General features: G+C 39.8%; 1 protein-coding gene across 2 annotated transcripts in view; it reads left to right on the top strand.

The window, feature by feature from the left end:
• Positions 1 to 20,167, top strand: part of FHDC1 (FH2 domain containing 1) — a 33,232-nt gene extending 13,065 nt beyond the window's left edge. For both annotated transcript variants that reach the window (XM_042828464.1, XM_042828463.1), the window contains exons 5-12: positions 5,518 to 5,603; positions 5,687 to 5,787; positions 8,322 to 8,392; positions 8,497 to 8,604; positions 9,485 to 9,555; positions 11,607 to 11,724; positions 13,499 to 13,663; positions 16,173 to 20,167. In XM_042828464.1, coding sequence (XP_042684398.1) covers positions 5,518 to 5,603; positions 5,687 to 5,787; positions 8,322 to 8,392; positions 8,497 to 8,604; positions 9,485 to 9,555; positions 11,607 to 11,724; positions 13,499 to 13,663; positions 16,173 to 18,215 — 2,763 coding nt within the window. In that variant the 3' untranslated portion in view covers positions 18,216 to 20,167. The remainder of the gene's footprint in view (positions 1 to 5,517; positions 5,604 to 5,686; positions 5,788 to 8,321; positions 8,393 to 8,496; positions 8,605 to 9,484; positions 9,556 to 11,606; positions 11,725 to 13,498; positions 13,664 to 16,172) is intronic.
• The last annotated feature ends 1,217 nt before the right edge of the window (positions 20,168 to 21,384 follow it).

Here is a 21,384-nt window from a genome sequence, read left to right as displayed (position 1 = left end):
ACATTACCTCAATGTTATCCCAGTCACTGGTTTGGCGTACGCGACCCATTTTATACCATTTCAGTCCATATTATCTCACCTGGCAGAGGCATTCCAGTGTCTTTGAGATGAAACAGCCTTCTGAAAATGGGAGCTAAACACCCAGGCAAACAAATAGCCTTACCCTCTGTTGTCTTTAAGATTATTCTTTTTGCAGAATTGTATTGTGGCAACTCTTTACATGTAGAAATGGGTGTCAGTACCGGGAATTTTCTGCTCTTTTCTTAGCTATGAAAACTGTTGGAATGGTTGTGTAAGTGGCAAATGGAGGCTCTTTGCTGGTTGTCTTTGTCCGTTATTAAAATATTGGCAGTGCTGTGAAGCTCTTCTGTCATACTGAAAATGCTGAGGAATGTTCAAATGTTTAATTTGAAAAGCTTGACAAGTTCTTGAAGCTGGCAAACCCAGATCTTGCTACAGGGTTCCATTCCATGTTCTGTTTGGGGCTGTGAATGGCACCAGAGCAGCCATAGTAGAGTGGCTAAAAAAATAGACCAAGGAGAGGTCTAAATGTTTCTTGATATGCTCACTGTTATTGCAAGCCTTGCTAGAAATCCTGCTGTTTGTGCCTTACCGTGGTTAGCAGTTTTGTAAGAGGAGGAAATGTCTATTTGGAATCTCCTCTGCTTAACCCCTTTTCCAGCACTTACTGTTTTCCAAGGAGCCTATGTCATAGCTGAAGCAACAGCCTTCTCTTATGTGTTACTTCTGGATAGATTCCTAGATATGTCTTTTAATTGCCTCCTTTCAGAACAGCTGACAGCTGTCACTTACTGGCATCCTTTCCAAAGTAGAGAAGGTTTTAGCTTCTTTTATTTGCACATCATTGCGCTGTTCAACAGGCCCAGACTGGAAAAAATTGAGGGAGTCCAGTGTTTAATAAGCTAGAATAGCCAGAATTTGTGTTTTAAATATCCAGTGTGTTATACTGCTAATGAGCTCACCCATAATGCACGCCCAGGTTATCAACTCTTCCTTCACAGTGTTTCAAGTCTGTCCTTTGCTCTTACATTCTGTTTTAAAACCCGAGTCATCTGTCACCTGCTCTACTGGGCTGGTTTCTGTCTGTCAGCTCTACACTTTTCGTGCCATGTTTGTATAATAACTGTCTCCTCCTTCTTTATTCAGCCAGTGGTGTACATGGCTAGCCATCCTTCAGATTTTTCATTCGTTCTTCCTTTTTTCACCTTTTTTCACTACAGGTTTTTTTCAGTTTGTTTTTACCATTAGCTGAGAGAGGTGTGCCACTACCTGGGCATAAGCCTTGTGGTATCTCACCACCTAATACATTAGCTGCTTTTGCACGTGCCCTTGTGTTTTAATTTCTCAGTGATTCATTCTTGAGTTTTGGTGTTTTTCACTTACGTTTTTCTCTAGTGCCCATGGGTATTTGCAATCACATGGAAGTAATACAAAACAAAACAAAGTCACCGCACTCAAAGCCAACAGCAGGGAACGTGTTTACTCCTCAGGACCACTGCGCTTGCCTTTATTTGTTTTAAATACGGGGAATTATTCTCTTACTTGGTTGACATGTGGGGAGATATTTATTTACGGGCTGATATTGGGATGAGTTTTGTGCTAGCTTATACTCTACTTCAGAGATAGTGGGTCTCTGGTTAGGAGTGCAACGTACCTGTCTTGTGCCTCAAAGTTAAATCCTGCTGCTTGTGAGTACTGCAGGTAACTGAAAAATGTCTGAGAACTTGAGAGGCAGGAGCGCAGTAGCTTTTCTGTCTGTGAGGAATGATGAGATATTTGCAATGGACATATTTACTCCAATTACAAATCAATTAAAAGGTCAGGCTTTCAGTGTTTCATAACTGCTTTTAGAATGAAGCAAATTACTTACGTGAGAAACCTCCTGCATCTAAATTCTGACTTAATGTGCACGGGCATGCATGGACAGTGCGAATGCTTATTCCATATACAAATATAATGAAAAAAAATAAATTAGTAGCTCTATGCCCAATTTGAGTAATACAGAGATGAGCATATGATATAATTAGGCTGTCCTGCATGTATGCATTACGCCGCTGTATCTTGTTATGTGGTTGCTACTGTTGTGGAAAAGATTTTGTTATGCTTGGTGAGAGGTCAAGGCTAGAAAAGTATGAGTTATTCATTGTAACTTTAAAATAAACCACATTTTTTTTTTTAAGCTCTTTTGTGTTCTTGCGCTAATTATAAACCTGTTTTATCTTTTAACATGATTAATGACAACATTTTGTCAATACCCATAGTTTCTTAGCACTTCCTAGTCGTGGTTGGTATCCCACTTGTGGGAGCCATTGGGCAATCCTAGTTCTCTTTAAGAAGAACTAGACAACATGTCTGCAGAGAGAAGAGGCAGCCCCTATGGGCTTCTGTGCAGCCTCCCTTGGAAGACGAAGGGCAGCTATCCAAAGTCCATTTGAGTCATTTTTAGCTTTGGGGTTCAAGAAGTTGTTTGTTTAGTTTTAGGTAGTGTCAGTTAAGTCAAGTAACTGTTTATTTTCTGCTTCCTAATGGAAGAGGTGGAAGAACTGATCTGTTTTGATTGTGAAATCTATAGTAGGAAGGAAATGCACGCAAATGATAGAATGAGAAGGAATGGCCTTCAGTTGTATACCAGGGAAGGTTCAGGTTGGATATTAGAAAACATTTCTTCTCAGAGCAGTGAGACACTGGCACAGGCTGCCTGGGCAGGTGGGGGAGTCACCCAGAGGTGTTCAAACCATATGGATGTGGCACTGAGGGACATGGTTAATGGGTATGGTGGGGATGGGTTGGTGGCTGGACTAAGTGATCTTAGTGATCTTTTCCAACCTTAATGATTCTGAAAAAGTTTACCTACCTGACCTTAACCATTCCCCTAAGTTTTTAGAGTTTTAAGATGGAGTTAACATAGGATTCAGTCTCACATCCAGACGATTTAAATGCAAGAAATCACCTCACTCATCTGCCTTTTTTATTGTTATTATTTATTTTATTTTATTTTTATTCCAATCAGAAAGCAGCTGAGTTAATGTCTTTCATTTTGCTTGTATCAGCAAATTCCTCTGGGTGGATTCATTCATATCTCTCCAGTCATTTTTCCTACTATGGGTTGTTAGAAAGTGAATTTCATCCAGTGTCCGTAAAATGCTTCAATGTTCAAATCTCAGGAAACAAAGTTCACGCTGCACCATTAACATTTCACGTAGATAACGTTGGTGGCTACTTATTGTCAAAAGAAAGTACTGTCAAAATGTAAATGTATTACAGGCAGCATGAGTAAGTTAATATTTATGTGAATATCTCAGGACTTTTTTTTTTTTTTCCTTTTCTTTTCTTTTTTTACTTCTTGTGCATTTACATCTTAAAATTATACCTTTCTATAAATGACTGTGGTTACCTGATCTTGATCTTGGTGATTTGTGGGTGGTGTTGTACTTCTTTCCTCTTTTCCTCTTAAAACCTAAATGCTTGTGTCATCTTAAGGCAAACTTTTGTTTTTGCAACGTCTCCAATTAAAGTTAGATAACTTGCAGGTTTTGTTGTTTAACAGGTAGACCACTGTTTTTTGGGAAGGTTAAAGAACCACCCGTGCAAAGCTCAAGATATCTACTATTTCTCCTCCACCACTTCATAATGGAGGGAAAAAGTGTTTGTCTTGTTTCTTGTATTTTAACACCTTAGAAATATCAAGGATGTCAGGTCTGGTCTTTCCTGTTTTTCATTGGCAGGCTTCTTGAGTGCCTCTGTTAATTAGGGCTTTTCTCAGGCCTCAAATAAATGGCATGCAGTTTATCTTTAGAAGGAGCTTTTGTCTGAGTATCTTGAGTTAAATGGCAGGTAAGGAAATCAAGTTAGATAGCCTGAATAAAAATAGCTCTTTTGAGTAAAATTCTCCTGTTCTGTCACTAGTGGGTTTCTTTTCTTAATTTGTTTTAAAGTATGAAAAAGAAATTTTATTATTCCAGATCCAATTTCCAATGTTTGTCTTCTCTTTACTAATACGCTCTCAAAAATTCTAGTATTTGTGTGGTATGGAAAAAGAATATACGTGAAGCAGGACAAAGTGATTTAAAAATCCCTTTATTCTGTTATTCCAGAACTCATCTTAAATTTCTGATTTAGTATAGCATGTTCTCCTCCATGTTATTTATATATATAACTTATATATATAAAGTTATAAAGTTAATATATAATTTATTTATTTATTTTGAATTTTTAACACCTTGAAAACAGAAAAATAAGTGATTAATTTGGAACCTGATGTTTAAAAGAACTCATTGGTATCTGGCTAAATCTGAGCAGCTTGGAAACTATTGATGTCCTGATGTAGTGTTCCTGAGTATGCTGTACCTGAATGTGCTTCCTCAAACTGTAGCCCATCTGGGTGGGCCTTAGGTGTAACACTGTAAAGGGGAAGTATGGTGAGCTAATGTGTAGATCAGTGGAAATGTGTAACTGACAGTGGATGTGAAGTTGGTTAGATGAAGAAATGGCATAACTGTGAGTGAGCTCTGCTTTTGGATGTGATTGCTGTGTTGGGAAATGTGGAAGAAATCCCAGTTATACTTAAATATATGTGCATATATATTCCATTTCTTCAGTATAAACAAATACTAAGTACGTGGGCAGATGAGTGGCTTGTAGATCATGCAAATATATGGATTTTCGTGGATCTGGGAGGGAAGATTGGCAAAATGAATGCACTGATATTTCCTTAACATGTAAATGTTCTTCTCAAAGCACTGACCACAAAGAACTTCAAAATGCATCCTTGCATTTCTTGTTAAATTATTTCGTGGGAATGAAAAACAAAAACCAAACCCAAAAAACTCAAGAGCCTGAAGTTTTACCCTTTAAGGGAGTTTTAGACGAGATGGTTGAATCAGGTATCTGGGAGACAGCTGCACTGTGCCAAAGAGACTTAGTCAGACAGACTTAGTCTGTCCTTTGCTGAAAATGCTGAACACGGTTTGCTTTAAAATACACCCGATACTTTAGGTTATGCCCAAGTGTATATCATAGTTGTTGGAGAGTTGAGAATCATTTTTCAGATCATCACTTAAGCAGCTGTTTTCTGACAGAACAAAAATTCAGCTAGTGAATGGCAAATGGACCAGTGAGACAGAAAAGAGCCAACTTTCTTGGGGACATTGGCAAACAGGGTGTTCTAAACGTAGTGAAGAGGCCAATCATTCTTTTTTACACTGAGTGAATATGAGTATGGAGGAATAGCTGGGGACGTGGATGAGTGACAGAGTGATGGTTTATTCCATCAGATTATTTAGCTAGGTATTTAGGAGGAGAGTGATGTTACTGGTTTTATTTTTTTTTTCTGATTACCATGTGTGCAAATTACAGGACTTTGGGCAATGAAATCATTGAGCACACTCTCAACTCTTGCTAAATTTACTGTTTTTCTGGGTGTTTCCTTCCAGAATCAAGTTAATCTTGATCTTCCATAAGACTTTTTGCTAGTGTTTTTTTTTTTTTCTTTTCCAGGTGAAGAAATTAAAAGCCTTTGATGGAGATGTATCAAAACTATCTCAAGCTGATTCCTTCATGTATTTACTAATCCAGGTGCCAAAGTAAGGAGATCCTAGGTTTATTTTGTTCATTATGTATTCTCTTTTGGCTGTCAGTTCTAAACCTCTTTGTTTGTGTACTCCAGCTATGCTCTTAGGATTGAAGCCATGGTGTTAGAGAGGGAGTTCTCACCCTCCTGTGCTTCTCTACAGGATGACATGAAAATTATAAGACAGGCAACAAAAGGTAATTAAGCATGTTGGGACACGTATAATACTCTTGTTTTTGTTAGCATGTTAATTAGTCTGCATTATGAAGACGAGAGCTTGAATTTCAGGTACCTTGGCTATTAAAAAGAAGCTAACTCCCCTCTGACAAACGCCATCAGGGTGTGCCTGGTGAATCTTTGCTTCCAAAATAAAAAGTCTGGAGACCTTGGACTCGCTAGTTCGTGACCAAAGATACTAACAGTGTATCTCGTACCAACAGAACCCAAACTGTCCATGACTAAAGTAGGGCAAGCCATTGTCTTTTGACTGCAGTTTGCTCATTCATGCATCACTGACACTGTGGCTGACTCCAGTCATTACTCTTCTTTGCTCACATTCAAAGATGTACAGTGAAAATCACTGTATAGTTTTGAAATTTCTCTATATGCAGTTGCCTTTTGAGATTGCAGTATTGATGAGCTAAAAAATGTTTTTGTTGAATTTATATTCTCTGCATTTCACAAGCTTTGAAATGTTCCAACTGGTGTCTTGTACTCTGCACGATAATTACTCATTTCTTAATTTTGTTTATTATTAATACCAACCTTTTCAGACACCGTGAGTTACCTATTTGTCTTTTTCCTCAGTATGAAAGTCCTGCTTCCTGCTGGTAAATTCAGTGATATTATCTAAACTACTTCTAGTAGGGCAGAAAGGCACAGTAGTAAAAATAATTCAACTATGAGCACTAGTGCTTAGGGTAGTCATTTCTAGTGATGGAAAAGGGGAAAAAATTGTTGTGTTCTTCCCAACAGCGGGGATTGGACTGGTCCTCCTGTCTCAGGAAAGCATCCCTTACCTTAAGCTGAGGTTTGAGTTTGACCTTTTATTGGGAGCTCATTGAAATTGTTGTACTTTGTTTTGAGCAACAGACACATGTGATGGAATATGTTGTGCATTAAAGCAGCCGCACCCTATTGTCCTTCATGTCCTTCACCCAGGACATTTGGGAACTGATGAATTCATTCCCTCCAGACGAGACACTTTGGTCTCCAACTCCTTCATCAGGCCAGTCATGCAAATCAGACTGAGCTTCCCTGTTTTGAGTCCACTCAAACTCGTGTGCGCTTCTCCATTTGGTCTTAGCACTTCAGGGTTTGTTGATAGCCTGAAGTTGTTTAGGAATTCTGTCTACTTTTCTATTCCTATCTACCAGGTTTCTTTCCTTGTAATTAAGCTGAGAGAACATTTACTTAAATTCTAACGCTGATAATCACTCAGGGTTAAAATGGTCTAAATAGCTTGGTGGATTCTCATCTAGCCTGCAAATGGATGCGTCCCATAATGGCACTGAGCAGGTTCTTACTATGCAGAGTCTTTAGATATTGCTTTCTCTTATTTACCTTAGGAAATTTGGTGTTCCCTTTTGTATTCTCTCCTCTTTCTTCTCCCTTGCTCTCTCACCTCTATGTTGTTAGATCAAAGACTGTGTAATTAGTTACATGTTTTTGGCCTGCTAATACTGAAATCCAAAGATACAAGGGCTGTCTGCCTCCAAAATGATAGTGTACTATGTTAAGCAGTTAAATGTGGGGTAAAGGAGTTGTAAAATGTGAACTTTGTGGTAAAATACTTTTTTAAAATGTTTAAACTGTAATCAAGAGGATTCTATGTTCTATTATGTTAATCAGTGTAAAACATATTTATTACATTAAAAACAGCTTACATTATTTTTCTTGCTATGCAGTGACTTCTGAATTTGCAGGTACTTTGTTTACTGTGCCATTTGTGTAATGCTCACTTGTTAACTCTCAACAATTTTGGATTTCTGTATCTTATTTCTAAGGTACTGCCCTCAGCAGGTGTTCCTATGTGCAGATGAAGAAGTGTATGAATTCAGATAGAGCAGTACTGTGCATTTTGCAAAAAGGGCATGTGTGCAGAGCAGGCTTCTGATGGAGAACCTTTAAGTGCCAGTTTTATTCCGTTTGGCTTTCCTTCACGCTGAATAGAACTTTGTGCTGAATCATCTTTGATGCCACTAAAGTGAAATAAATGTCACTCCAAGTTGGTTATCATATAGAAATAAAGTGGTGATTCATAGTGGCAGTGGGGTACGTCTTGAAAACTTAAACATTGCCTGGCGTCTTTTGAGACCCAACGGCTGAGTTTCCTAAAAGCAATAATGGTTCCTAGCCCAATCCTGACAGATGGCAAACAGACCCTGTGAGGTGCAGAACGTTTGCCTTGCACTAATTTTAGTAGGAGGTAAGGGTACTTGCATAAGATACTTTGTGCATTGCAGGATTAGACCCCAAATGTTTTGTGAGCTGCCATGGGTTGCCTTGGAAATACTACACTTGCAGAGCTGAAGTCTGAACATGTACATGAGGTTTGCTAGCTGTGACAGAGACTCTGAATTATAGAGTATATTTTTTTTCCCAATTTTCAGTTCACTGTAGTATCCTGTTAAAATAAAAATCCTCATCTTTGAAAGCTTGAAGAGTTTGGCAACTCTGCACGTATTTCTAAACAAACAATTGTTAGACAGCAATTTTCTATTCCTTACAGAGTTAATGACTTGTGAGGAGCTGCATTCCATACTGCACTTGGTCCTTCAGGCTGGGAATATTATGAACGCGGTAAGTGACATCCAGAATGTGGACGGCTGATTGACCAGACTTCCTTGTTAGTGTTGCAGTCCATTTATTTCACACACTGCAACTGTTTGCTCATTTCTTTTTAGGGAGGGTATGCTGGCAATGCTGTTGGATTTAAGCTGTCATCACTGCTCAAGCTGGCGGACACAAAAGCCAACAAACCTGGGATGAGTCTGCTGCATTTTGTTGCGCTGGTATATATGAAAACTATTTTGTTGGTATAAGTAACTGATACAAATCTGGAGCCATAGATAATCAGGAACAGAAGGAGCCATGTGTCTCCATAAAGTGGCTTACGACTTGGATTTAATGTTTGCTTTTCAACCACAAAATTCACTGCTTTCCCTATGTCTGGCCATCCTATCCATGGGAAATCCGTAGCAAACTTGAGTTGTGAATCTCATGTAGAATCTTACCTTTGTCTAACTTCTTCACTGTGGTAGTTCTCTTACTGTCCTGAATTTTTATACTGTCGATGTGGCTTCTTATTCTTCTTGCTGAATCATTTCAGCAGCATGTTTCCTTGTTGTTGTTTGTTGTTTTTTTCCGCCCTTGATGACTAACAAGTACTTTTAAAGCTGCTGTGACCTTTTTTAAAATTTTTTTTTCGGCTATTTTTTCTTATTTTTAAACTTCCTGATTTTAAAATTTAAATGTTTCTATATGTGACTTGGCTTAACTGTATACAAAGTTAAGATTTAAGAGATTATTAGTTGGATAACAATGGAGCATTAACTGATGTTTGTATCTGCTCAAACAATGGCCATCAGTAAATTGTCCTTTCTCTAGCATTCCCTATCAGTATAGGTGTCTTTTGTGTTCAGTGGTAGAAGCTGCTATTGCTGTGCATTGCAAAATGGAATTGTTGTTTGTTTCTAGTTCTGATCCTTGTCTTTCTTTAAAGAAGTATTTTCTGCTGAATTGTGTTACGATTGAACTGGAAGAAAGAGCACGGAGAGAAACCTTTAAGTATGCCCCCAGAGGCTTTAGAACTGCTGGACTTCTAGGTGTTTCTTTGTGGCAATGGAATGTTAATAGCTTGTGTACGTTTTGGCTTTGTTCTGTTTGTTTCAGGAAGCCCAGAAGAAAGATGCTGCTCTTCTCAACTTTTCAGAGAAAATTAGGGATGTTCATGAGGCTGCCAGGTAAGTCAAAAGAAACCTGAAAACTTATGCTTAAACTGTGACTTGGAACTCTGATTCGTGCAGCAATTAGGTTTATTCAAAAAGTCTTGGCACAAAACCTGAGATCTTTACAAATGTTTACTGTAGCTTTGAGGGCTTCATTTCCATTTGCTAGCAGAAGTATGTCTGCAATGTGCCTTCGGGTATAAGGTTTTTTTCTGACGTGATCTCCATAGGTGTTTTGCAGTTTTGTCTCTGTCAAATAACGTGTGCATATATGCTGCTTTTAAGAGATCAGAATTATGCTTTTTTTTTTTTTTTTTTTTTTCCTTAAAACAACTTTCATCTGTCTCTGAGCAGTCTACAGTATTCTTGCAAGTGTGGTTTCTGATATAGGTGCTGGCCTTGGCTTCTTTTAGATATTTTATATTTGGTTTGCTTCTCTGTTTCGGCCTTGGGTGGAAAATCTGAAAGGTTTGGGGCTCTGCAAGTTCACATCATTGTCTTTAGCTGCATAATGTTAATCTAATTCATACCTAGATAACCGTACTTGCTTTTGTGAGATGTTGTGATCTAAAGCACAAAACTGGAAGCTAGTGATCCTGGAGTTCTGTTCCCAGTTCACTACTTCCTTACTCCTTGACCTTTGGGCACCCTATTTACATTGTTGTCTGAACTGTAAAATTGCTCCAATCTCTCACATCTGATGAAAAATTAAGTCATGTCTGCAAAGAACTCTGAAATCTTCTGAGGAAAGGAGTGGCCATGCAGTTAATCAGAAAATTTTTGATGGACCACCTGTGTGGCTCTCTGCCATCCAACCCACACACCTTCTTGGCAGTCTGCCCTATTGCTTGCTGAGGAATGTAGCTTCCCTCAGTATTCAAGCCCCATGGAAAACTGCAGGGGAGTAGACAGAATCTGAAAATTGGTGGTACTTTTCTAGCCATTTTGTTCTTTGATCCCATTTGTTAATGTTGAAAATGTTCTGTTGTAACTCATGATGAAATCTTTTCGGGGGATGCATTCTACAGGAAAATTAAACAAAACAAAATGCGTGTCTTACAATTGGGTGTGAGGAAGATCTTTCTTTATTAGAGACAGCTGTCGTGTATAAATTGCTCGTAAATCCTTCCAATCAGGCCGTGTTAAAACAACCACCATTATGTACGTCTTCTTTTTTTATCTTGCCTTTCAACCCTGTAGTCCTTTATCCTCCTTCTAAAGCAGAATTGTCTACGCCTTTTCTCATTTGCAAAAACACATAAGATTTTCCCAGCACAGAGTGCTTACCTGAAGTACACAGAAAAATACCCCGGCATTCTATTTATTTATGCGTGCTGTCACCATGATCTCACCGTGTGTGCTTCAGTTGGTCGGCTGCGTATTTTCAGCTTCGCTGTTTTAAGTGCTGTTGATTGAAAGTAGTTAGGAACGCATGTGCAGTTGTTATTTTTTTTACCGTTCTGGAAACAGTAATGCATCAGCTGATAGACAAAGCTCAATGTCTTCTTAGTCTGTCTTCTAAGTGACAATTTAGAAGAAAGTAATGTGCAATTTCATGATGTCAAATGCTGTTGCCAAAATGGGAGCCCCGGTTGGCAGTGTGACTCCTTGTTGCACTAGCTTTGGCACTGAAACGGTCATATAGTCAGATGGACTAAGGAAATGACCCATCTGGAAGGAAATGTATTTATGCTTTTATCGGATTAATCTTCTGTGCTCAGTACGATACAACCGCCATCTAGAAAATGAGTGAATGCTCAGGGAGAGAAAAAAGAACACTTGGCAGAGTGGCATTGCCCTTTCAGGCAGTATAGCTGGGTAGGACTGGCTCGAATTAATTGTGAAACCACACCCCATGGGAATCTTTTTAAGTTGCAAATAAGAAGAAATGTGCTTATCTCTCTCCTAACTTTCGATTTATACTTTAGAAAGATATTCTGAACAGGTAGGTCTTGTTTGATAGCCAGGTTGCACTTCATGTTGAGCATCAATTTTGAAGCATATTGTGGCTAACCTAACGGCAACTCCTCCTCCTCAATAAGCATTCTCTGTATATGCATTTTTAGGTTATCCATTGATAACGTAGAAGCAGAGCTCCACTCACTCTCTTTCAAGACAAGATCTGTTAAAGACAGCATCCGACGAGACCCAAAACTCTTTTATCAGATGGAAAGCTTTCTGCAGGTTTGTAGGTTACCTGTGTTGATGTTTTATTGTCATCTGAATATAGGAGCATTCCTCAGCTCAAAGTAATTTGTGTGGACATGTCAATAAACAGAAGCATTGTTTTAATATGTCTACCATATCAGTGGTACAAAGGTGTTCCAACTACATGGTGTTTGTGAAGTAAGAGAGTTGGAAGGATTGTGTTTTTGCTGGGAGGGGTATGGAGTGTACGTTGCCCAAGGCTTGTTGGGCAAGTGTGTTAAATGCCTGACAAAGAACAGTAGTTAAAATATAAGACAATTTGGGTTGGTCTCTACTTCTGTTCTTAACTTGCAGATATTTTGGGCAACTGTGATGTTAAGCTGGACCATGTGAGTTTTTACTGAGGATATTTAATTGAAGAGGGATTCTTAGAAGCTTGAATGCTAAAAAAGCCTGTTTTCTGTACTAATTTACCCGTTGCACAGAGTGTATTATTCTAAGCCATACCATCACTGCTTGGTAGATTCTGCTTTTCTTTTTCAGTATCTCAATAACTTCATAGATATGAATGTATATGGCGCTTAACTTTGAAGCAAAGTTGTAGGTATTTTCCCAGTATGTGGTGATGCCCAGAGAAATATGCATTACATTTCAATTAAATGATTTTTGTTTCATGCTGTAGAAAACTATTACAAGTTAAAAAAAAAAAAGAAGAGAGAGAAAGACAGATATTGATCTGGAACTTAACCCACCCTGATTCTCAACTTGCAAGTATAGTTAATAGTGTAGTTTTTCAGACGTGAAGGTGATGAAGAAAGAGGCGGGTTAAGATTGAAATAGCTGTCCTCATTCACTCTGAATCATTGGCTTAAATCCATTGCACCCAGACTCTTTAATGTTATGTTCTGACATGTTTGGCTTTTTTTTTTTCGTTTTTAATTTAATAGCTGGTTTTATGTAACACTACAACCTTGTTTAGGCCACATTCCAAAAAATGTTGTGAAAAAAAAATATCTTTTTATAAATGCATACCTTACATAAAGACTTCCGGTTTTTGTTTTCAAATTATAAGTCATAACCAAGCTGATTAAAAGTCAGCTTTCATTATCTCATCCTCATGAATAAATTACTGAAATATGTGGGAGGAACTTATTTTCTATGTATGCTCTTGTCAATTGTCCAGTTTATTTTCAATCCATTCTTTTTTTTCACTAAATGCTAACCAGTCAGATTTGTTCCTACCCGACCAGCATAATTTACCAAGTAACTTCCTGGCAGCAAGTTGTCTTAAGTGGTCACTCGTGCCTCCAGCTGCCTTCTTACAGTCCAGTGCTGCAGCATGAAAAATCTTCAGGGAGTCGTGAATTAGTATCAGAAAACTGATTTGTCTGGAAATTAACTTTCTCCACCAGGTTATTTTGAGTCAGATATGTTCTCAGATGTGATATTGTGCAAGGATGGCATTGAATGGCTGGTGATGCAGACTGGGGAGACAAAAAAATGCAGTGGTTGTTCCTTTAAGCAGTTCTGCTGCTCGAAGTTGTGAACTCTTGCCCAGTTTGTATCCTATTCACTAGAATTTGAATGTTGACTGATGCATTTTCCTTGCCCTTCTTTCCTCATTTTGTTGAAATGACAGGAAGTTTCCTTTGATTAGTAGAAGTTCTTCCTCAAAGTCTTAATTTTCAGGCATCTGTAACAACTTCGAGGATGGAACACGAGCTCCTAATATACACATAAGCTCGTAATATACAGCTCTACTGTTGTTACTTAAATTTTTCTGTTTGCCATTGTATATTCTTTTCTACAGTTTGCTGTGAGACAACTAAAGGAGCTAGAACACCAGAAACGAGAATTAGAAGAGGAAGGAAATGCTCTCATTGACTTCTTCTGTGAGGACAAAGAAACTATGAAGTTGGATGAATGTTTCCAGATATTTAGGGACTTCTGCTTAAGATTCAACAAGGCTGTTAAGGTAAGCCCTGTTAGGCTTGCCATAAGGCTGTTGAGCCCAGAATGAGATTCTCACTCTATTGAAATAAATACTGGTTCACATGAATTAATAGTTTTCTGTGTAAGGGATGCTTTGTATCTTGTGGTATTTGATCTATTTGTCAAAATGGTGATGGCAGTGGCTACTTTGGTCTTTTAAATGCTTTCTGTGGGTGAAAACTCACAAAAGTGTCAGCATTGGTTACAATTTTTTGTTTAGAAAAGTCTACCTATCATTAGAAATAATTTTTAGGACTTTATAATTAGCATGAATTAGGTGGATACACAGATTCGTTTTTCTGCCTTACGTAATCTGCAGTTGACAGCAGTTTTCATAAAATCTTTTGTTTAGAAAGAGAGAAAAACATTCCTGATTAGTAAGTAGCAAGCTGACTGAAAGTTCAGCTAACATGCATGTTGTACCTTTAGCTTGCCCTCTACCACCCAGAGTGTGGTTATACATGTGAATAATATGCAAACATATTAAACGAAATGGTAGTAACGCTTGCAGACTTCTTAGTGAGAGGTGACTTCATGCGTGTTACAAAGGACGTGTTCAGTCATTTGGAATTGAGGGTTTAATTCATAATCACACATTGCATACGGGTGGTCAATGGATAGCTGTTACTCCAAGGCCCGATGGGGATTGCTTTTCTTAACTATGTAGAAACTAGTCAGAAATGATGAATTGCTCTCTTAATTACAAATACTGAAAAGATTTTCTTGCTAAGTATTTTGTGAAGATTAACCTAAAACATTAATGAACTACAGTTCTGAGAAATGAATGTAACGTGTGGACAGCAGAGCCAGCAGTCAAAAAAGGTGGTTTATACCACAATGGCCAACTGTGCGTATCTCACGTGTTAAAAACACTTTGTTTTTGCAATTTTAGAACATGCTCATGTGTGTTTAAAATAGGTTTATCATTTGAATAAAACCTCCATAAACATATTCTGGGTGAGAACAACATATTCTGCTGTTCTGTGTCTAACGTAGAAAGTGAACATAGTTAATAATTGTTGCAGATATTATTTGGCTTTACAATAGGATATTCGAAATTAAGCTTTAGCGTTCTTTGAGTGTTAATCCTGTAATCCCATACCTGTGAAAGAAGGCTCCTTGCCACATTTTTCCTGAAATGCAAGTTTTTTCTTTGTCCTTCCTTAGCTGTTGAGTTTCTGAGGTCTCTAGCACATCTTATCTTTCACAGCCCTGTGTCATCTCAAATCCCAGTTAAGAGGTATACATTAACCCATTCATCAAAAAGAGCTTCAGCATTAGACTTTTGTTTACTGGAAGCTTTCAGGCAACTATTTATAGTTGTTCAGTTCTTCTGTTGTCACAACAATGGGAAAATCAAACTAAACAGTGCTTCAGACCAATATAGGTGCGTGGAGTTTTTTTTAAACAGCCATGTAGGCTTTCTGAGAACAAAATTAATGTGCTGGAAAACTAATTTTTGAATCTTTGTGAAGACTAGGCCTTCCTCTTCTTTTGCTGCAGCTGTACTGACTGAAGAAAACCAGGTTCTTCATTTCTGTTGAACTTTCCAGGTTATTTTCTCAAGTTTAACTTAGATGAAATCTGAAGTCTAGAGGTGTCTGTTGAAGTGTAGTTGTTCATAGTAAACCACCGCTAATGATTATAGCAGAAAGGTGTTACTATGTTGTCTTTCAAACACAAACTGCCTCTTTCCATGTCTTTCTAAACCTCAGCCCCTCAGCCTAGCTACCAAAATCTCTAGCGTGCCTGGGGCAACTTCTTTGCTGTAGCTGTCAATTTTTGAAGCCAACAGCAAACAAGAGATCCAAAACCTCTTGTTGGAATGAGGTTGAAGTGGCATCAGTTGATGTCTACGTAATGATCGTGAGACATTGTGGAAGCTTTGTCGTTTGCTTTTGTATGCAAGCCATGTCTTTTCACAAAATTTCTAATCTGTTATGTTCAAGTTGGGGATAAACAGCAACCCTTGGAAACTCCACTTGCTGCTTCAATAACAGTTGTTGTAATACGGGGGGATGTGAGAACGCCGTGACTGCATTCTTGTCAGACAAGTTTGTTTTAAAATAAGAATATAATGCTCAGCTGGAAGTTTACTCAACAGATAAAACTGCTCTCTCTAAACCTACTGAGCATGGACTTGAACGTCTCTGTATACAGCAACAATTCTTTGCTCGGACATAAAAGCTAGTTGGGTTTGATAGATCACATTTTCAGGCTCTGTGGGGACTTGCGCATTTTTTTCTTATGTTAATTGGACTGATATGCCTCCAGCATTAGTTATGCAGGGAACTGCAGTCCATATGGTTAATGATTGCAGACTGGTTGCCATGGTGAATTTTTGTGTGTATGTATTGGGGGTGGAGAGAAAGTGATAGCAGTAGGAACTAACTTTGATAGGAGGAAGTAAAAGGAAAGATAAAGCTGTGTAACTTGTTCTCGTGCATAGAATGCTGTCCTCTGTAACATGGATTTATGCGTTTCCTTGTCAGGAAAACAGGGAACGAGAGATCCAGGAACTTCATCATCTGCAAAGGCGAAAGGAGCTGGAGGAGAAACGTCGATCCTGGGCTGCTGGAGAGCTTGGAAGCTTTGGGCGGAGCAGCAGTGAAAATGATGTGGAAATGTTGGCCAAAAAAGGACTCGAAGAGTTTCTTCCCTTCTTGCAGCAGAGACCTCAAAGCCCTTCATACAGAAACCCCAATTCCAAACGCTCTCGACTTTCTCTGGGAATTACTGCAGACAGAGAGCTGCAGAGTTTCCTGGAAATTTCAAAAGAAGAGGATTCCAATAAATTTAACAGCCTTCCCCGTGCAAACACCCGACAAGTAAGACCCAATGTAGCCTGGACTGAATCCAAAGAAACTAGAGATCCCAATTTAAATACCTTGCATTTACAGCAACAGTCTGAAACCAAAGGGAAAAGTAGTGATCTGCTGCAGTTGCGTCCAGCGCAGTCCAATCACTTTGGTGGCTCAACCAACAATCCCCATTATCCACAGCGAAGCACCAACTGCAACATGCATGCTTCCAATGCCTCTTGTGAGGAGTCTGCTGATATAAATGCTTTGGCCCTTGCAGTTGAGGAGCACGAACTTGTTAAAGGATTAAGGAAGTTTGATATTCAAGGAGCAAAGCCAGCAGAGGATATGCCTCTAATATATTTAGAGGATGTCGGTGGAACAGATGTGGAGACTCTAGATGATCTAAGCTTGCATTCCCTTAGCACTGCTGATGACGATCTGCCTCCAGCTTGCAGAAGCTCTAGAGAGGCCCACAACCATACAGGCAAGGCAATGGGTTGCAAGAGTGAAACTTCAGAGCCTGGCAGCAGCAGCCCTGTGTCGATGGACACAAGTGTTTCGGGAAGTAGGGAAGATGGGCCAATGTTCTATGTGTCAGATACTACTACTGACTGTTCTTTGACATTGGACTCTGAAGAGGGGAATGATTTTAAATCAGCAGGCAATGAAGTAAGAAGCGAGGCTGGCAAAACACGCTCTTCTGTGAATGGTGCTCAGTACAGGCCTAGAACACTCTTCCCAAACCTAAATTCAGCTTCTGCCAAGGATCTGTCTCTTCATGCTTCCACAAACGATAAGGACGATGCCAACAGCAAACACACGCTTTCTAAAGAAAAAGCTGTAAAAAACAAAGACCCCATAGGACCAAAGAGAAACTCTCTGAAAGACAGATCTCCAAGTTCCTCAAAACCCAGTGGCACTCGCCCTAGCCACACAACTTCTTCCAGACCTGTTAGAACTTTGAATGCCTCTGAGAATGAAAGTATGAGGAAAGTGGTGCCTATTTCTCGGTCAAACAAAGCACCAAGCAGTGTGAAAAAGCCAGAAGCCAAGCCGGCGCTTCGTGAGACTAGTACAGTGGAAAGCCGCCTGTCTCGTCGCAGCTCTGTCCGAGGCACTACAGACACACTGCCAAGAAGTCCTTACAGGCACAGCATGTCAGTAGAAGAGCCAAGATTACAGAGGGGGACTGTCACCTCAAGCAGTGCTCATTTTGAGAGAGACAGAGTTGCTCTCAAGAAACCAGGCTCTAAACCTGTTAGGAGTACTGCAAAGTCAAAGACAGATGAGACGAAGATGTGTCGCTCCAGCGTAAAACCCCAGGCCCCTGTAGATGACACCAAAGTTAGCCCTGTCAGTGCTCCCAAAACACCATCCAGTGTCCCCAGCTTTGCAAGGAATACAGTGGCTTCTTCTTCAAAGCGTGCAAAAGTGGATCTCTCCACCTCATCCAAACCTCCAAGTATCACCAGATCTGTGTCCCAGAGGCTGCCTAAAGTGAAGCCAGCAGCAACCTCTGATGATCTGAGTCCAAAGGAGAATGGAGGGAGTACTTTAAAGAGAGCAAATAGTGCCAGAGTGTTTGGAAAAAGCATCCTCCAGGGAGACACCGTCAGCTCAAAGGCAGAGGCTTCACCGAAGGAGCAGGGGGCATTGGAAAAGTCTTCTCTTAAAATGAAAGATGCAAACCGGACCACAATAGGTAAAATACTGAAGCCGTTACTGAAGTAAGGAGAGGTTTTTTGAATCTTGGAATGTCTCTTGCACTGGATGTCTCTGTTGAGGAATTCCTTAAAGCAGTAACATTGCTGATAAGCGGCATCACGTGCTCTTCAACGTAACGCACACCACTGGAAAAGGGCAACTGGTTGTGTTCTGGTCTAAATCCTCTGTTAAGAATTTGAATGTGTTTGAAGCTACTGTGATGGAATAGGAGTGTAGCAGCAAGTCTTTGAGCATTTGTGATGTGGAAGGTCACCAGAAGCCAAAAAATTTAAAGGAGTTAAGCTATGGGATGAAATGCTTTGTGACAGAATATGTGGATAAAGGCCAGTTTTTGTATACATGAAATTCTTCCTGGGGCTCAAGCATTTGTGTTGGTTGATTTCTTATTCAACATCAGAGAGAATCCTGTGGAACAGTACTGAAAATGAATGTAGATGATTGTGCTTTACATTGTTTCTACTGCCTTGGATTCAGGAACTCTTTTTTGCCTGTTGCAAAGTCCATTGCTGGCAATTGGACAAGCTGGGAACTGCTGGCCAAAAAATAGTAAAACGGGATATTTGCTGTTTGTGGCTGTCTTTATCCTAACTGAAGAATTTTTAGCATGTTTTATGAACGTGTACGTGTGTCTGGAGAAAACTTTCTGCTGGTCAGGAGGCTTATTCTCCAGGAATTGTCTTGCATGCACAAGTAGATAGGGCTGGTGCTTCACAGCTGGAGGTTGTGCCCATTGGAAGGGCCACTAGTAACCACTGGGATGATGACTACTCCTCATCTGACTTGTTCCAGTCACAAGCAAACTTGCCAGCGTTTGGTCATACAGAAGTGCCATATATTTATGATACATATCAAGGATGTTTGCAGTTCAGCTCTTGAAGGCTGCGTTGTAGTGCTGAGCACTTTCTTACTATTCCATGTTTCCACTGGTTTATGTACTACCAAATTACTTGAATGTTGCAATGGCTCTGATTGAGCCATCTGTTTCTCTGCCCCCTCCTCTCCTTGTCAACATGAATATTTAGCATGAAACACGGATCTTACGCATGACAATGTTTTTGTAGACTTCCTTCGTTGCTTCAAATGCGGTTTTTAATGTTTAAATACTCCAAAGGATGACTTCAACTAGTATTTGATAAGCTTTTTACGAATAAAAACACCTCCTTTTTCCTGCGGATACAAATTTTCATGTCTTGCTAGTCTAAGGTACGGAGAATGAGGGAGAACTTGTTCAGCATGCTATGCATATTCCTAAGGGAAATGTTTGTAGGTGGGGAAGCTGATCACTGTTCTCCTGAGCATCCTAGTTAAAGAGTTGCCTTTCCACTCGCTCACAAATGAATCCTCATTTAATAATAAAAACAAGAATAAAATAAAAAGGAAATCTCTTCAGACAAGTGGCATGGCTTAGGGTAGATCTGCTTCTCCACTCTATCCCTCAGTGTTTGAAGTGTATAGCGCAGTGAGAATAAACCGTTTAATTGCTCACGTGCATCTCAAGGGCTAGTATCAGGGACAGCTACCTTTGTCTTTTGAAGTTGGCAAGGGGCCCTTAGTGTTTCACAATGTCTTACTGCAGACATTGTACCCAAACACAAAGTATTACATAGGGCCTCTTGTTTGAGTCTGTCCCAGGGGGAGAATTTATATAGCCCACTTTTTGGCAAGGGTGAATTTTTGCTCAAAACCCTGCATAAGCTTTTTGCTGCCTCCCTTGTGGGTTACATGAAAGAAAAGCATCTCCCTTCTCCTTATTTGTATCTGTGTGTATGTATGCACATCTGCGAGAGCAGATAATTGACTCTTCTCCTTTATTAAGAAAAAAAGAAAAAAGCAACCAAACTTTTATTGGTAGCAAGCTTGAAAACTAATTTAAATATGTTTTGGTATATGTAAATTTCTATAAATCTGTGTAAAAGAAAACTGAATGTATTTAATGGAACATTTATACATTTCGGAGTAACTCAGTAGTTTAATAAAGTTCCCATTTACTGGGTATGGGCTTCATTTTTCTATTTCTTATTGTACTTTTGGCTTTGGTCCTGGAGATCCCCAGCAACTGGAGACCAGTTATAGGTACCTCTGGAAAATCTCCAAGGAAGGGCTTTGCAGCAGAAATGCTGGCATTTGAAATAGGAGGCTTGTTTTTGTACTCAGATGCGCAATTCATCTTTAGTTTCTAAATGTTCCTGAGGCAGGGCTTTCTGCACGGTCCTGGGGAGAACAGGAAAGGTATTAGGTGGTGGATGCAGCACCTTGTGTATGCGTTGTGTGCTGAGGCCAAGACGAATGTTCATGGCAGTAACAAGTCTGGATCTGTCACTATCTTCATGCCTTTTAGCTTAGCGCACTTTATTGGGAAATCCCAGTTTACAGCTCCCAGGGCTTTGCAAATAAAGAACAGCCTGTTTTGCAGGAGCAGGTGGTGATTTCTGCACTGTAATTCTGAAGTTTTACCTTCCATCCCATTCTCCTGTGACTTTTTTTCCTGCTTTTTTGCATAAGAAAAAAAAAAAAGAAGGAAAGAAAGGCAGCCAGCCTCCTTGTCCTCAGGGAATACTTCCTCCCCTCTGCTATGGGAATGGTTTTTGGACTGGAATTGCTGCTATTTGCAAACTCGTTCAGCCCCTGACTTTTCTCGTTGGGTGAGTGCGGCTCTCCCGCACGGAGCAGCACGCACCTGCTGTCTGCCAGCACTGAGTGACAGCTGCTGATGGAATCTACGTGGGAAAGCCCTTCGCCATCAAAAGGTGTGTCTCAAAAGTTGGTTTTTCCCTTTTTAAACTTCATTTTGATTTCAAAAGGGTTTATGATTACCAATTCATTATTTAAACTACCGGCTGTCAGAGGCAGCGGTGCCCTGTAGGTTTAATTTCCCATGTCATGAGATTTTCCCGAACGCTAACAGGCTGTGGGGCTGCAGGCGGGTTTGAAGAAAGACACGAGAGCTTTTTTTGGGCTTTGTTGTGCCGAGCAGCGGGTGCTTGTCATCATCATCAGAGGCGAGTCCGTCTCCTTTGATGGCTTTCAAGGTGACGGTGAAGTCGGGGAGCCCGGGGGGACACGAGGGCATCTGGGGCTGTGGAGCTGCTGCAGATTGCGAGATAGGGGAGCGAGCTGTGGGAGGAGGAGAGATGCTGATTCATACTTGGAGGAATTTAATATTCACATCTCATGT

The sequence above is a fragment of the Centrocercus urophasianus genome, unplaced genomic scaffold (genome assembly GCF_019232065.1).
Source record: "Centrocercus urophasianus isolate 14NV4802_14NV808 unplaced genomic scaffold, USGS_Curo_1.0 seq_3, whole genome shotgun sequence".
NCBI classification, from domain to species: Eukaryota; Metazoa; Chordata; class Aves; order Galliformes; family Phasianidae; genus Centrocercus; species Centrocercus urophasianus.
Note: the sequence above shows the minus strand (reverse complement) of the source record. Positions and strands in the feature narration are given on the sequence as shown.